The 15,572-nt window shown below is 57.3% G+C and overlaps 1 protein-coding gene across 1 annotated transcript; it reads left to right on the top strand.

Moving 5' to 3' along the window:
* The first annotated feature begins 7,446 nt into the window (after nt 1-7,446).
* LOC309449414 (UPF0500 protein C1orf216) lies at nt 7,447-10,887 on the top strand. The gene is made up of 2 exons (XM_082071529.1): nt 7,447-7,495; nt 8,794-10,887. The coding sequence occupies exon 2, from the start codon at nt 8,810-8,812 to the stop codon at nt 9,641-9,643; it is 834 nt and encodes a 277-aa protein (XP_081927655.1). The 5' UTR covers nt 7,447-7,495; nt 8,794-8,809; the 3' UTR covers nt 9,644-10,887.
* The last annotated feature ends 4,685 nt before the right edge of the window (nt 10,888-15,572 follow it).

Below are 15,572 nucleotides of genomic sequence, written 5' to 3'. Positions count from 1 at the left end.
GTCCCCATGGGTCCCTGTGCTCAACCCCGAGCATCTCCTGGGCATGGAGCAGGACGAGCATCACTTTGGCACTTCCCCACGTCCCCCCGCCACTTCCCCAAGTCGCTATGAATAAATCATTGTTTTATAAAAGAGAAGCAGCTGCTTTTTTTCTTCTTCTCTTTCTTTTTGACGCTCCATCCATCCCCACGCGAGCCCTTTGGCACATGCTCGAACGCGGGAAGCCCCATTGAGGCCCCTGGAGCGCAGCAATTGATACACAGAGCTCCCCAAATCCTATTCAGGGGCCGCTTTTCTGCACGAGCAGCCTCTAACCAGCTCATTCACTGCTCTTTTTGTGCCGGGGTTAAGTGGTTAAGTGTGTGTGCAGCCCATAAAAGGCCTTTACTCCATGAAAAGCTATATTTACATTGTAATCACCAAAGAACTGTTTAGGCAGTCAATAGCGGGGATGGAGAGGGGCGGCGGGGGCTCGGCGGCGTGTCCCCCCGCTCTCCCGCTGAGCCCCCCGCAGCAGCACATTTGTGGGATTACGTCCCCCCGCGCCAGCTGCCGGGGGGCCGCGGAGCCAACGCTCTTTGTCTGGGGCTGGGGACAGCACAGGGACCCAGCGTCCTGCATCCCGGTGGCCCTGGGATGGCACCCTGGGGTCCCACGGGTCTCAGGGCTGATCCCACACATTGGGATAGGAGCCCCTGTCCCACCACTGACCACCCTGTGCGAAGGGGCTGAGCCCCCGTTACCCCCTCATTAACAAACCTCCCCTCGTTATCAGCCAGGGCCTTCCCTGTACCCTTGTGTGTGAAGTGCAAGCTAAAATTATATCACTTTAACAAGATTAATTGAGCACAGTGAAGAATGGCGAAAGCTAAATGAATTCACCGAGAGCGAGGCGAGGGCTTCCCTTTCCACCAGGAGCAATTTCCATGTAATCAATTAGATGATGTTCCAACTGATATCCCTGGCGGGGAACGCGCCTGTTCTCCCCACATGGGTGTGAATATTCATCACGGCTGCACCTTAAGAGTAAATACAGTAGAAATCCCCCCAAATTCCCCTGCAAACACCCACAGGGTTTGCCCAGGAGGGACCAGCACTGGGGTGGCCAGTGGGGTTGGGATGGGAATGGGATTGGATGAGGATATGGGTGGGGATGGGATTGGATGGGGATATGGATGGGAATGGGGATAAGGATCGGGATGGGGATAGGGATGGGAATGGAATTGGATGGGGATAAGGATGGGGATAGGGATGGAATGGAATTGGATGGGGATATGGATGGAAATGGGATGGGAATGGAATGGAGATGGGGACGGAGGTGGAATGGGAATGGGATGGGAATGGAGGTGGGGATCAAGGTGGGATGGGGATGGGATGGGGATGGAGATGGGAATGGGGTGGGATGGAATGGGATGGGGATACGGATGGGATAGGAGATGGGAATGGAGACAGGAATGGGGTGGGATGGGATGGAATGGGAATAGGATGGGAATGGGGTGGGGTGGGAATGGGGTGGGAATGGGGATGCTGCTGCTGCCGGCCACGTGGCAGATCCCTGTTGGGATCAGTTGCAAACTGCGCTGATCACACTGCAAACTGCACAGGGCGAGGTGGCCGCAGCCCGTGGGACACTGTCACCAAGCCCTGGGGAGCTGCTGGGGCCGTGTATGCAGCAGCACCAGCCCGTGGCCGCGCATTGCGGAGCCGCTCGCATCACCGCAAGGTTTGGTTTTCCCTCTGCTTTGGCTCCTGCCCGGATTTATCAAAGGCTCTGGAGCAGCGAGTGCCCTTCCTCCCCCGGCCACGCACATTGTTCAAATTAGTGCCTAAATGAAAGGATATTGTTGGTTCCTGTTGGGAGATAATAACCTCGGTAGCGGAGGGAATTTCACCCATGCAGAGAGAATTTGCCGGGCTGCTCCCGCCAGGAGAGCCCCACGCCGGGGTCCGTCTCGCCGGGACCCAAACCGGCTGGTGGGAACGGACCCGCCAGGAAGCGGGGGTTTGTCTTGGCATGCTGCTCTAATTGCTGAAAACTCTGCTTTCTGACCTCAAAAATGTGCCACCGCTCCCCGGCCAGCACAGGGGCACCTGCGGCACGGCTGGATCGGCACCCAACAGTGCTCACACAAGTGCTGCTGTTCCCAAATGCTCTGGGGTCTGGGTTTTCCCTCTTGCTTTTCCATCCTTTGCTCATGGCTTAGGGACATTTAAACCCTGCATCGGCCGTGGACAAGGACAAAAGAGGAAGGAAAAGGAACCCAACCCTGGAATTCCAGTGTTTCTATTTTTATTAAAAAGTAGAGGATGTCAAACATAAGGAAAACGTCCTTTTCGGTTTAAAAGGCGCCTTCTGCTTCAAAGGCCTTTTCTGCTGGGGAGATGCTGCCCGGTCCCAGCACAACCAGAGCGATGCCCCGAGCCTTGGCGGGATGTCACCATCGGCCCAGCAGTGGCAGCTCCGGCAGGTGCCGGTGGCACCGCACGGCTCCCGGTGACACAGGGTCAGGACAGGGGGACGGGGCAGTGGGACCCCCCCAGGACCCCAGACCCACACCCGGCGTGCAGGGCCGTCGGCCCCGTCCCACCTGGCTGCAACGTGGACACTCATTTAATTGTACACTCAGAATTTGAACTTTTTTTTAAGCCAGTTTTGCTCTGATTGAATTTTAACAGATGTTTTGACTTGTTATAGTGGAAGGGGGAACTGAGGAATAAAAAAAGTGGGTTTTGATTAGAGTTCTCCAGTGGGGCAGTTTCCACATCAGAAAATCCTGACTATGTGCAATCACACATTTAATTTCCACGAACGCAATATAAGACTATTCCTTCAGGTTAGAATCTGTTACAGTTATTAATCAAAGCAGAGCGGCTGAAACGAAACCTTTTATCGAATATTGTGACAAAGGGATAAATTAAAACATTTATGGAATGTATCAGATTTGTGTCCAAGACTGAAATTTCAAAATCCTGAAGTTTTCTGCGTTATGAGGTCCAAATGTGGAGCCTTTCTGTTGCAGGACAAGTGCGTGGCAGTTGGGGGGTGCAGGGAGCTGCCCTGAGCCTTTCATCTGCAGGGAGGGAGGGGACGGTCCCATCAAAGAAACAAGTATGTACGGAGTGATTTCCATCCCCAAATCCTCACAGACAGACAGTTCCACCCCCTGGTGAGCTTTGGCTGCAGCCAGACCCAGGGAGACCCCAAGCTGGGCATGGGGTGTCACTTGTGGCTGGAACAGACATGGGGACCCCAAGATGAGGTGACACCGAGCACCAAAGCTGCCCCGAGCCCCCGGCTGAGGCGGCGAGCGCCCATCCCTCCCCCTTCCCCTCCGGTTCCCAAACAATTTCCTAATCAGAGCTTTCTGTCTGGAGTTTATTACTGATTCACAGGCCAAGAGGAAATGGTGATTTTTGGGTCCCGGGCTGCTGGAAGGGGTGGAGCTGCCGTCAATATTCCCCGTTTGTAGCTCTGCAGCTGATAAACCCCAGAGGAAACGTCTGCGGGACCCCAGCTTTGCACTCACAGCAGAGCCCACGATCAGCCCCGGGTTTGGGAGTTGGGGCACAAAAAGGCAGGAGGGCTCGGGAGGAGGTTTCTCCCCAAACGCGGGGGCTTGGTGAGGGGGTCTCTGATGGGGCTGCATGTCCCTGGGCCAGAGCTGGGTCCCCGTCACCGGTGCTTTGTCCCGTCCCTGCTGGGCTCTCTGGCCCCGCAGCCCCTTCCTCCTCCTCCTCTCCCCATCGCCACTCAGGGTTGACCCTGAGGCCTGGGAGGGGCTTTGCCCCCCAGTCCCGTGCAAATGTTCTGGCCTCAATGGGATTCCCGGCTCCTCTGAAATCCAATCTGGATGTGGATTCCTGGCATTTTTCACCAAATACAGCGCATCTGTCACTGCCTTTGAGTCTGATTGAAATATGATTTGTTTTACAGGTAGATGGCAGGGAGTGGGGACCAGCCTGGCACTGGGGCTGTGGGGCACCCAGATCCAGCCCCCTCCAACCCCTTCCCCTGCCCTGGAGGGGAGTTTTCTCCAAAAATCCCCACGGGAAACGCAGACAAGGGGATGCTGCATGTGAGGGCACTGAAGGACAGGGATGGGGATGGGGATGGGGATGGGGATGGGGATGAGGATGAGGATGGGGATGGGGATGGGGATGGGGATGGGGATGGGGATGGGGATGGGGATGGGGATGGGGATGGGGATGGGGATGGGGATGGGGATGAAGATGGGATGGGGATGGGGATGGGGATGGGGATGGGGATGGGGTTTGGGATGGGGATGAAGATGAGGATGAGGATGGGGATGGGGGTGGAGATGGGGAAGGGGATGAGGAAGGGGATGAGGATGGGGACAGGTCTGAGAACAGAGCAGGGCCAGGCTGGCAGCGATGCTCAGCTCCCACCACCCCCTCGGACGCCGGTGGCTTTGCCGTCCCCTCCCCGGCAAGGAGCCCCAGCACTCAAACAGCCCGGGGTTGCTTTTCCTTCCCTCAGCCTACAAAAATGACCCAACATCTACAAAAATAAGAGTGTTGTTTCATATGTTGCGAGGCCAAGAGGACAAACCCTTTAGAGCATCCTCCTCCTCCTCCCTCCATCAGCAGGACCTGCCAGTGCTCTTGGTGTTGAGTTTTGCAGCCCCAACCCCACAGTGTGATGGTCCCAGTGGCTCCTAGGCCCACGGGCCACCTTGGTCCCCAAGCCTCGACTGTCCCAAGCCCCTCGCATCTGGGGACACAGCACGGCCACACTGCCCGGAGCCATCAGTCCACAGCATGCCCTATGGCCACATCTTTGATGCTCGGCCGCGGTTTCCGCTGAGAGCTGCTCCCACCCGGCCACAGGCTCCCCAGGGACCCCCCAGCACCCCCCGCTTGTATTTACCTGAACATGTTTACAATTACAGCGCTGGCCGAGGAGCCGGTGGCCGCGCAGCCGGGCCGAGTCAGCGGCGGGGCAGCCTGGGCTTGGAGGTCAGCACGCTGTTTACTTTAATTTCTCTGAGAGCTTTTTGGGAGATTTCCCTTCTCCGTTATTAAACTCAGATGAGCCGCTGGGGAGGTTGGGTCGCATGTGGTTCATGGCATTTTTTTCTTCTGTAATTTTTCTTATTTTTTTTTAATTTCTGCAATGTTTCACCCTTAACTCTTTCAGGACAGATTCCCCATCTTGGGTGCAAGAGGGGGTCCCACAGCCAGGCTGCACCCAGGGTCCCAGGGACCTGCTTTGGTGGCAGTGGCTTCTGCCGCAGCTCTGGGGGGTCACCCCAGCACCCTTCTCCTCTCTGAGCTTCGAGGTGCACCGGGACACCCACCTCTGAAACCCCAGCGCATCGTGTCCTGCGCTCAGTCTTCTTAAATGAGTTTTAATTTCCTGGAGAGAGAGCTTTTAATTTATTTCTGGAACAAAGTGGGGGAAGGGGAGGGGAAGATGACTCTGAAATCCATCGCTAAGCCCCCTCCACCTCCAAACCTTGTCTGTCCCCCTGTCCCTGAAGGGATCAGCCCAGCCACCCCCATGTCCCCACGTCCCCTCTCCGGCGCCCCAAGCTGTCCCTGCTGGCAGCATCTTTGGGGTGAGGGGCAGCCGAGGGGATGCAGCTCTGCAGGGAAACGGGGCTGTTTTCATTGCAAGCAGCAAATCCCTCTGGTCTGCATCAGATACAGATAATCCAGGACTGGGGCTGCTGGGCTGAACCTGAGCTAAACATGTGCAAAAACAACCCCAGCGAGACCGACCCCTGCACCCAATGCTCCCAGCTCCCCCCAGGAACCCGGCACCCACCCGGCTCCCACCACGGACGGCGCTTGGGGGAGGAAACCCCCAAATCCAGGGGAGGTTCCCGCCAGCGGAGCCAGAGCCGAAGCAGCAGGTCTGTAGCTGCTCCAGCATGTCCACCCTGACCAGCCCTGCGGGAATCACTGTGCTGGGGATGAGTAAACCCAGAGAGGAGCGAACCTGCTCCTGCCCCGCCAGCCAAACCCGGCCTGAACCTGGAGTTTGATTTTGCTCATTCAAGGGGTGAAAAGAGCCCGTTTTCAGATGCGCCTCCTCTCAGTAAACGGGAGGAGAAGGTCCCTGAATGGATGAAACTTTCCTCCTAGCTCTCAGTCACAAATATCTTGCGTTGCTTTGAGCACTAACAAGCAGCACCAACAAGTAAACACTCAGCTCAGAGCAGAGCTGAGCTGAGCCCATTGTTTGGACAAACTCTCTTTTCTTTCCTGCCCGACGTGTCTTAAGTCGGTTTCTGCCTTTCCTGTGTGACAGGAAGGGTTTGTTTCTTTAATCTCAGGCTTTCCTGCAGCCGCAGTGCCCTGGGTGCAGCTCTCAGTCCCACCTCATGGATTTCTTCTTGATGGAGGTGTCGAAGCCTTGGGGGCTGGAGCAGTCCAGAGCAGGAGAGGCTGCCTAGGGGCCTGTCAGGCAGATGGGAAGTTAAAAGAACTTATTTTTCACTTATTAGCCTTATTCCACTGCTCCAAATCCTTCCAATATCAGGGGGAAACATCTGCTCTCAGCATTTCTCCCCTACATCCCACCTCCAACAGTCAGGAGCTTTGGAGAGGATTTTTGTCCACCCTGAAAGCACCTCTTCCTCTTCCTTTGGGTGGTGCTGAGTCCTCAATGGGTGAGACTCCCTTTGGGCAGGGTGGGTTGGGTGGCAGAGCCCGTGGGGTGATGGTGCTGTGCTCAAGCCACGTCCATCCCGAGCTCCTATGGGACACTGGTGATGCTCACATCAGCTGGACCCAGAGGGAGGTGAGACTGTCCCTGAGCAGGGCAGCTCTGCAGGTAACCGGGGGTCTGCAGCACCCGGCTGCCCCCGCCCCGGCTCCCAGGCCTCACCGCCGCGCATCCCCCCCAGCCCCACAAAGCCTCTTTATCTCCCAAAACACTCATGGTGTTTCATGTGACTCCCAGTGCTCGTGGGAGCCGTTTGATGTTGCTGAGCCTTTTCCTTTCCCAGCGCACAGACACCCCGGCTCTGGGCGAGGGGAATAAAGGCCCCGTTAAGCACGGGGTTCCCACCGTCCCCCCCGTCCCCGCGGGGACCTGCTGAGGCTCACGGGACCGACAGTGCAGGAGGGGGGAAGGAGCCAGGGTGTCTGAACCCCGGGTGAAACCCACGGGAGATACACCCACACGCACCCAGCCCAGCGCCCAGCCCCGCTCCCACCCTGCGCCGGGCGGTGGCTGACGGGGGCTCCAGCCCCCTGCCCCCAGGAGACTCTCCCACCCGCGGGCTGACACGGGTGGGAATTCTCCCCTTTCCCCCCTAGGCCGGGCAGACACGGAGGGATTTCCCGCGGGTGCGGTGGCCGCACCCAGCGGCACGGCGCGTATAGAGATGCACAGTCACACATCTGTCCCCAGCGCAGCCCCGGCCCCCCCGCAGCCGCGCTCGGAAGTGCGGCCGTGACGCCTCCCCACGCGGGGCCGCTTCCGCTCCCACCCGCGGCGGCGGCGGCGGCCCGAGCCCGGGGCGCGGTGAGTGCGGGGCCGGCCGGGGGGCGGCGGGGCCGGGCTGGGCTCGGGGGTCGCGGCTGCCCCCGGTTCCTCCCTCTCCCCTTTCCCCGCGGCGGTTTCCCGGCGCAGTGCGGCTGCGGTGCGGGGTGCGGGGATGCTCCTGGGCTCGGTGCCCCCGGGGCCGCATCCTCCCACGGCGCATCCAGCGGATGCGGATTTACGCGGGTGTCACCCCGATGGCTGCAGCTCAGGGGCGGGGCGGGGGGACCCCCAGGCCTTCAGGAGCCCCTGGCTCTCGCACTCCTCTCTCGGGTGCCATCCTTGCCCTGGTAAACAGCACTTGTGGGGCTGAGCTCCCCATCCCCTGCCCTGGGCATCCTGCACAGCGTGGGGTGTCACCAGACGCAGGGAACGGTGCTGAGAGATGGGCCCACGGTGGTACCGCGACACGGTGCATGTTCACGGCTCTGCCCTGGGACCCCGGCACTGCTGCAGCCCCTGCCGCACACCCCAAGCTGGGTACACTGCACCCCAGACCTGTTCCTGCCTCTGTGTGGCTTTCCAGGGGTGAAACTGGAACACTCGATGGGTTTTCCTTTGTGTGATTCCTGTGAGCGTGTCCTTGCTGGGAGAGAGCTCAGAAATCCGCTCTTGCTGCCAATGACCCGGCAAGAGGTGCTGGGTTAACCTTTCCTTTTCTGGCCCTCTCTGCTCTCCATCTTGCAGAGAAGGCATCTGCCTGGTGGCGTTACTGGTTTGGGTGCTGGTGGAGACCAGACCCGACCCACAGCCCAGCCCAAGGGAGACAGGTGAGTTTGTGCAGAGGAGCCCAGGCACTCTCACCTGCTTAAATGAATATTATTGCTGCTGGAAAAGCAGCTCTTTCCAAGCAAACCTTTACCAGGATTGAATTAATTGCGTGTACCATGAGCACAAACACTGCTGGAGCAGAGCGTGCTGGCTGCATGCCTGCGTCCTCCGACAGGCACCGAAGGGGAGCCGTGCAGCGTGGTTTTGAGTTACAGCTCCCAAGGAGGAGAAATGGGTGCAGGTGCTTGCCCAAACTTCTGTTTCGGGTGAGGACTCACCCCTTGACAATGTTTCCTGGGCACACACTGAGAGCAGCAGCCAAACGCCAGGAAAGGCTGAGCCCTTCTGCCTCGGGCAGTTGGCTTTTGGCCTGGCCCCTGACTGGGGTTCAGCAGTTTTAAGGAGAGGCAAATAAAGTAATATTTTATCTCGCCATGGCCGATCGCAGGTCTGGTTGTGCCAGCCCACATGCTAAACAGACACGTTATGGCTCTGCCTCTCTCTTGCAGGCAGGAGACCAGCGAGATGTTCGCCTTCTGCGTGCCCGGCGCCGCGGCGAACGCCCCGTTCCAGCAGGGCCGGGGGGAGCCGGCGCTGGGCACGGCCGTGCCGGGGGCCGGCTGCGGGCAGGACTCCAACTCCAACTTCGTGGGAGAGGTGTGTGACAGCAACGAGAACTGGAGCCGGGCAGCGCCGGGGACCCCGCCAGAGGAGAGCTCCAGCCGGAGCGAAAACACCGCAAATCCGTCCGATAATCTGCTGTTATTAACGCAGAGACAGATGGTCCAGGGCCGGCTTAGGGACACCGCCCTGAGCCCGGGCACCGCGCGGCCGCGTCTCCCCGAGCCGGGGGTGCGCAGCCCCCCCGAGGGAGCGGAGGTCGGCGGGGAGGGAGGCCAAAACGCCACCAAGGAGCCGGGCGGGGGATGCGGCGAGGCCCCGAGCTCCCCCGTGGAGGACAACGGCTACGCCAGCAGCTCCCTCAGCATCGACAGCCCCGACAGCGCCTGCGGCAGCACCTGGGACCCTCCCGCCGCTGCCCCCCGCCCTGGGACCCCACCCCAGGTAGGGGCGGCTGAGCCCGGGACCCTGTTCCCAGCACTGGCGGAGGCCGTTCAGCACCTCCAGGACAAGGAGCGCTTCAAGGAGCGGGAGAAGGAGAAGCACCACATCCAGCTGGTGATGTACCGGCGCCTGGCCCTGCTGCGCTGGATCCACGGCCTCCAGCAGAAAGTCGTGGACCAGCAGAACCGGCTGCAGGAGAGTTTCGACACCATCCTGGACAACCGCAAGGAGCTCATCCGCTGTATGCAGCACGGCCCGGCGTGTCCCGCCGGCGCGGCTGCCCCCAGCCCCTAAGGTGCCCCCAGGGCCCGTGTGGGGCAGGTCGGCAGCATCTCTGGTGCTGAGCGCTCGCCGGGCGCCTGCTGCCCGCCCCGTCCTTCCCATCTCTCTCCAACGTAGCCGAGAGTCCCCAAAGCATCATCTCGATTTTCCCTCTGCATGGGAGTTAATTTTTCTCCCGCACCACGTCCCACTGGTCTGGGGACTGTGGTGTCGGGCTGGGTAGACATCAGAACCTTGGGCTTTGCTGAGCCTGGGTGATGAGGCTCATCTTTTAAATCTAATTGATCTCCTTTGTGTGAGGCTGTGGCGGGACAGACTCTGAGCTCTCCGTGGGCCTCAGGGCAGCAAAGCTTCTAAATGTACCTTGGCAAAGCACTTCAGTGTGTCCTGGGGCACAGACGCGAGCCCACCTCACCCCACATCCCCACCCGTGTGCCTGTTCGGAAACAACCCAGCCACCCTTAAACATTGCTGGTGCTTTCGGTGGGACCGAGGTGTCCGGAGCCGCTTTTGGGTGCACGGCCTCATGAAGCACATGTAGAAGCTTTGCAGATAAGATCTAAACTCATGCAGAGCGATGGGGAAAGAGAGGGAAATAAAAATCATTCTGAAAAGTGACCTCAGAATGCTGAAGAGTAAATTTAAGTGTCAACTGATTTTAATCCAATATATATATTTATTTTTTAGATTCAGTGTTAGAGAAGAGTTAACTTAGGTTTTTCCTCGCAGCCAGTGTGTGTATATGCACATCTGTCTGTCGTGGGAGATGCTTTAACACGGTGCATCATCAGGAAGCTGCTTGCAAAGTCGTGCTGTTGGTGTTTGTATTAATTTATCACTCGAAAGCAAAGAGAGTATTTTTTTCTAATCTGCATTTTATCCAGTGAGAACTGCATACAGAATACAAAGAGCAGTCATCAAACAGAGATTAAAAGGAGATGCTGTGTTTGTTTGCTGTATTTTACTAAGTGTTAGTATGACATGTATGACTCTATTTAAGTTGCTGATGCAGACGGAGCAGCAGCGGGGTGGTTTCTCTGCCAGCCAAGGGCTCAGCCAGGAGGGGACCAAGGGGACCCATCCTGCCCAGAGTCCTGGGGACACTCAGCTCACCGGAGGGGTCCTGCAGCACCCCTGAAAGCTGGTGCTGCTCTGGCTGCCTCCACATCCTGCTCATTCATGTCCAGCGCCTGCTGCCTGTTTTGTGTCCCAGACGTGTGATTGTGGGCATGTCGCACACCTTAATAAACGCCTTGGAGGTGAGAGAGCTCAGATTTGTTCCTTCATTTCCCTGAGTGTGCTGGGGGGATGCGTTGGAGCAGCAGGTCAGGGCGCAGGTCCCAGCACCATCTCCCATCCCTGGGTGCACTCGTTGCTGTACCGATACCTGCGCTTCGTTCATTTAGATGAATTTCTCAATTTAAAAGGCTTTTTGCTTTCAGAAACAGGCGGGACACCGCTGCCGTCTCCTGCCGTGGGGGTGCTGGGGTGCAGTGCGGGTGCAGGATTGACCCCCTGCCCGGGGACAGCGTGGGGTGAAGCGGGGGGGACCAGGTTCCCGGGGCAGCCCCCCCTGCCCTGCCCTGTGGCCCCACAGATGGGGGGGCTGAGGGGCAGCTGGGGCAGATGGGGACGCAGATAAAAACACCTGAGTGTTGACCCAAAGGTGACTTTGCCTCAGGCCTTGCAGAGATTAACTAGAGATGAAAACCCGAAGCTGTAGCCGGCCTTTGAACCTTCCCTCACCTTTTTTCTCCCCCCTCTTTCTTCTTCTCCTTTACAGCCCCCAATGGGTGGGAATTCAGGGATGCCATAGCCCCTTTTACAGACTCAGGGTTGGCAATTCCTGAAGGGCACAGCAGCTGTATTTTCCTGTCCTTAGGCCGCTCCGCAGCCGGGGCCATGGTGAGGTTTGTCCTCCACCGGTTCCTCAGGACACGCGTGTTCTTGGTTTTAAGTCCCATTTTCCAGCAGGTTTAGGGGAACCTGAGCCCTTGGGCCGCCTGCGCTCCCAGCCCTGCAGAGCCCCAGCCTTTCTCTGTTTATCTTGGTCAAATGCTTTACACAAATAATTATTTCCAAGGTAAATATTGTCAAAATCCAGATTATTTGCTCAAGAAATGAAAGAATAACTGCGGGAGCACATCAAAGTGGCGGATGTGCTCCGCCAGCACGAGGCTTCCTCCTGGGTTATTGGGAGCCCCGAGAGCTGCTTTGCGATGGCCGGTGCTGATTTGCAAAATCATCTTCAGACAGAGGGGGTTTTTCCACCCCCAGCACCGGTGCCCGAGTGAGATTTGTGAATTAATTAAAAACCCAACCAACTGCAGGGTGGGGGGGAACAATAAAGAGACAAAAAGCTGAGCCCAGACTTGAGGAGAGATCCCTGGGGGGTGTAACACTGCAAACCCCCCGTCCCAGTGCAGGGTGGGTGCAATGGGGCTGGGGACAGGGTTGAGCCCCGGGACCAACCCAGGGATGGCCCCAAACTCCAGGATTTCCAGCCCTCAGCAAATAAGGGGTTGGATCTTCGGCTGGTAGATGGATAATGCAGCTGGTGGGGGCTCAGAGATGCTCTGAGTCCAAACACCCGGTTGGTGGGACGCTGAGCATCACTGGTGGGGCTGGATGGAGCCACATTGGGGCTCGTGACCGGCACGAGGGGGACGACAAGCGACGGAGCCCGGGGCGTGGGAGCTTGAATTTCACTGCTCGGCAGACAGGGCCCTTTGTTTTTAAGTCTCCTCTGAAAGTTTATTGTTATTATTGTATTAAATCCCTGTAACAGTGGCCTGGTTTTACTGCACAAAGCAAGATTTGGCAAATGTTGCCTTTCTTTGAAAGTTAAAATAAGAGCATTAAAAACAAAAATCAAGTATTTGTGAAGCTTTGTAGGGAAATACTTTACCTTGTAATCTGAATCCATTCTAACTCTTTGCAGTTTTTGTGGTCTTAAAAAAAAAGTCTTTAAAAATAAAATCGAATAGCGTGATAACTGATGCTATGAAAGCACAAAAGAAAATTAATCATCTCAGGCCATTAAGATCCAGACAGGGACGCACTTAAAGCATCCTGGGATCGGCTGTTTATTGCGACTCGGTGACTTGCAGGTCTCATGTTTGGTTTACAGCAGAAGTTCTTCCCTTTGCTGCGGACGGGCAGGGAGATCCCACCGGGGCTGCTCCCCTCGCTCGGCCTGCGCCTTTTCCTTGCCCCCGTTTGGATGTTTCTCTGTTCCAAAGCTGTTGCTCGTCCTTTCAGCAGCGGCGGGATGGGCAAGACCCCGAGTGCTGGGCTCTGCCACAGTATCTGATGAAAACGCAGTTTGAGCCTGCCTTCTTTAATGATTCCCTTTGAAATGTTGTTGCTTCCGCACATCCCCCTTCGGGGTAGAATATTAAGCAAGAGCAACTCGGCTGGAAATTCAGATTGTTTTCGCGTCTGTTTTCATTTACATTTTAATGATAGAGAAATCTTAGAAATCAGGCTATTTGTAGCACGGCTCCTCAAAACAAAAGGGAAAACCATCTCATCTGCCACCATCTCACCTTTGCCTTCTGCAAATGGCACCGGGAGCTGGGGATGGCCAACAACTTTGGGCATGAAAATGCTCTTTGCTCCCTTTTTCCCCGGATGGCAGCGGCAGAGCCCAGCGCTGGGTGCAGCATCGCGGTGAAGGTTTGGGTGCTGGGGAAGGGCTGAGCAGAGGGGGCTCTGTGCTCAGTAGGGTTGGGTGCTGGGTGATGCTCCAGAATTTGCAGGAGATGGGGATGGGGTCCCAAAGGTACCCAGGTCTCATCGCGTGCCTTGGATGGTGGTCGGGGGGGTTTTCCCGCACCCCGCGCTGCCACAGCCCCATCCTGGGCACCAGCCCCACTCCTCAGCTCCTCGGGTTTGGGACGGAGATCCAGACCTCCTCGAGAAAACAGCTGGGAGTGAAGATCAGGAGAAGAGAAGCAATAAACTCTCAGTTATTCTTCTGCCGTTGAGGCCAATCAAGCTGCAGAGAGTGCCCCAAGGCCAGTTGTACATCATTATTTCACAGCGCGCTCCCCGTGCGATGCACTGGCTGTCTGGCTGGAGGGGACGCCTGCCTGGGCTGCAGCAGCAGCACTGAAATATCTAGAGCCCTGCAACCATCGGTTTGAATCCCAGAAGCCTCGATGCTGCACTTTATTCCTCCAAGGGGATAATAACCCGAGTGCCACGCGAGCTGCTTGTCTATGAGCATTTGATTGAGGGCTTAAAAACAAAGGTTCTGCTTGGATGGCCAAGAAACACCTACCCAGCCCCAAACGGGGCTCGCTGCAAATGTCTCCTGGCTCCGGGATGGGGGAGATGACCCCGCGGGGCTGCTGCATGTTGGGCCGGGGGCTGCTGGGGACAGGTCCCAGTTCATTTGTGGGACAGCAGCACCACCAGCATGGACCCTGGGGCTGCAGATCCCGAGCCAGGTTCAGCCCCTGGGATGGCCAGAACTGCCACCAAGATCCCTGGGGACACTGGGGACCCTGCGTGCCTTGGGAAGCAGAGAGAGGCTCAGGTCAGGGCGGTGGAGGGAGGCTCCCATCTTATCTGTGTTTGGAGTCAAACCATAAACGCCAGTGCTGAACAAGCCTGGCTTGGCTGCATTCATGGGCTCTATCTGTGCTTTCCATCTTGGAATCTCCATTTTTCTCTATTCTGCTGTAATTTCTCCGCTCTCCGCACAGGGCCAGGAGGGACGAGGCAGCTGCCAGTTCCCCAGTCATGGATGGAGGCTGCGTTTTGCACCAGAGCAAAACAAGTACATGCATTTGGGTTTTTTTCAGTCCATCAAGGGCTCAGATAGTTTTGTTTGGCTTTCCAAAAGTCTCCTTCCACCCCACGGCTCCAGCCCTGCCCTGCGAGTGGCACCATCTGTATTTTGACATTTGAGCAATGCTGGCGGGTGAGCACCGTGTCACCGCGCTGCGCCAGCGCCCGAGCGGCGCGGATCTGATAACCGTGCCGGCCCTTTCATCTGCTGAGCTGGGGGAGAGTTTATTTCTCAAGCCATCCAAAAACTTTCCAGGGTGTGGAGATCCCAGATGACCTCCCTTCTCCTTTGTTTTCTGTGTGACGATGAGCAGGCACCAGGGCACGTACACCCCGCAAACCCACCAAAACCCAGCGGATAAGACAGAGGCGCGGAGAGAAATGGAAACTTTTTAAAAATTCATGAAAAACGAGGAATACAAAGACGAATTAAGAGGAGCCAGTAGCGTTGGTCTGAGTCTGTTTGGTGTTGATACTGTGCAGAATTAAGCCACACTGGTCTTTCTTGTGGCCAGAGGGTAGAAAAAGGGCTCCCAGTGGAGAGGACCCAGCCCAGCACTGGCGATGCTGAGCGGGGATTGATAACCCTGCGCGGGGGGAGCGGCGCTGCCGATGCTGCTCTGGGCCCAAAAGCTGCGTTTATCCCCGCGATAGCAGCCCAGCCAGCGCTGCGGGCCTTGGGGGTAAAAAAGGCTTAAAAATCCATCCTTCATTCATCAGGCAGCTGAGACAGAGAGGGGGAGGAGGGGAAGGCAAAAATAATGGAGAACGAATGGAGATTTGGGGGCAATGCGGTGGGGGGGGATGCCGTGCCCCCGATTAGGGGCTCAGCCCTGCTCAGTCCTTCACCCCCAAACCCAGCACAGGCAGGAGCATGGGGGGGAGATGCCCACCCCACGCTGTCCCCAGGAGGGACATGGCTTTGAAACCCAGCTGAGATGTCACCTCCCAGTCCCCAAATAACATCCCACCCCAGTCTCCGAGCCACCTGGGCCACCTCTGTGGATGCTGGCGATGGGGCAGCAATGGGCGCTGGGGTCCCCTTGCCCACTGTCCCCCCTGTGCCCTGGCGATGCTGGGTGGCTACCAGGAATTTTGCAGGCAGGGGGAAGGTTCATCAGTCACTTCTCATGGAGCAAATAAC

Source organism: Streptopelia decaocto, assembly GCF_964273445.1.
Source record: "Streptopelia decaocto genome assembly, chromosome: 23".
NCBI lineage: Eukaryota > Metazoa > Chordata > Aves > Columbiformes > Columbidae > Streptopelia > Streptopelia decaocto.
The sequence above is the reverse complement of the archived record's forward strand: the minus strand, read 5'-3'. Positions and strand labels throughout refer to the sequence as shown.

Excerpts from the sequence above, each read along its gene's own strand:
- LOC309449414 (XM_082071529.1), top strand. The coding sequence starts at position 8,810 with ATGTTCGCCTTCTGCGTGCCCGGCGCCGCGGCGAACGCCCCGTTCCAG.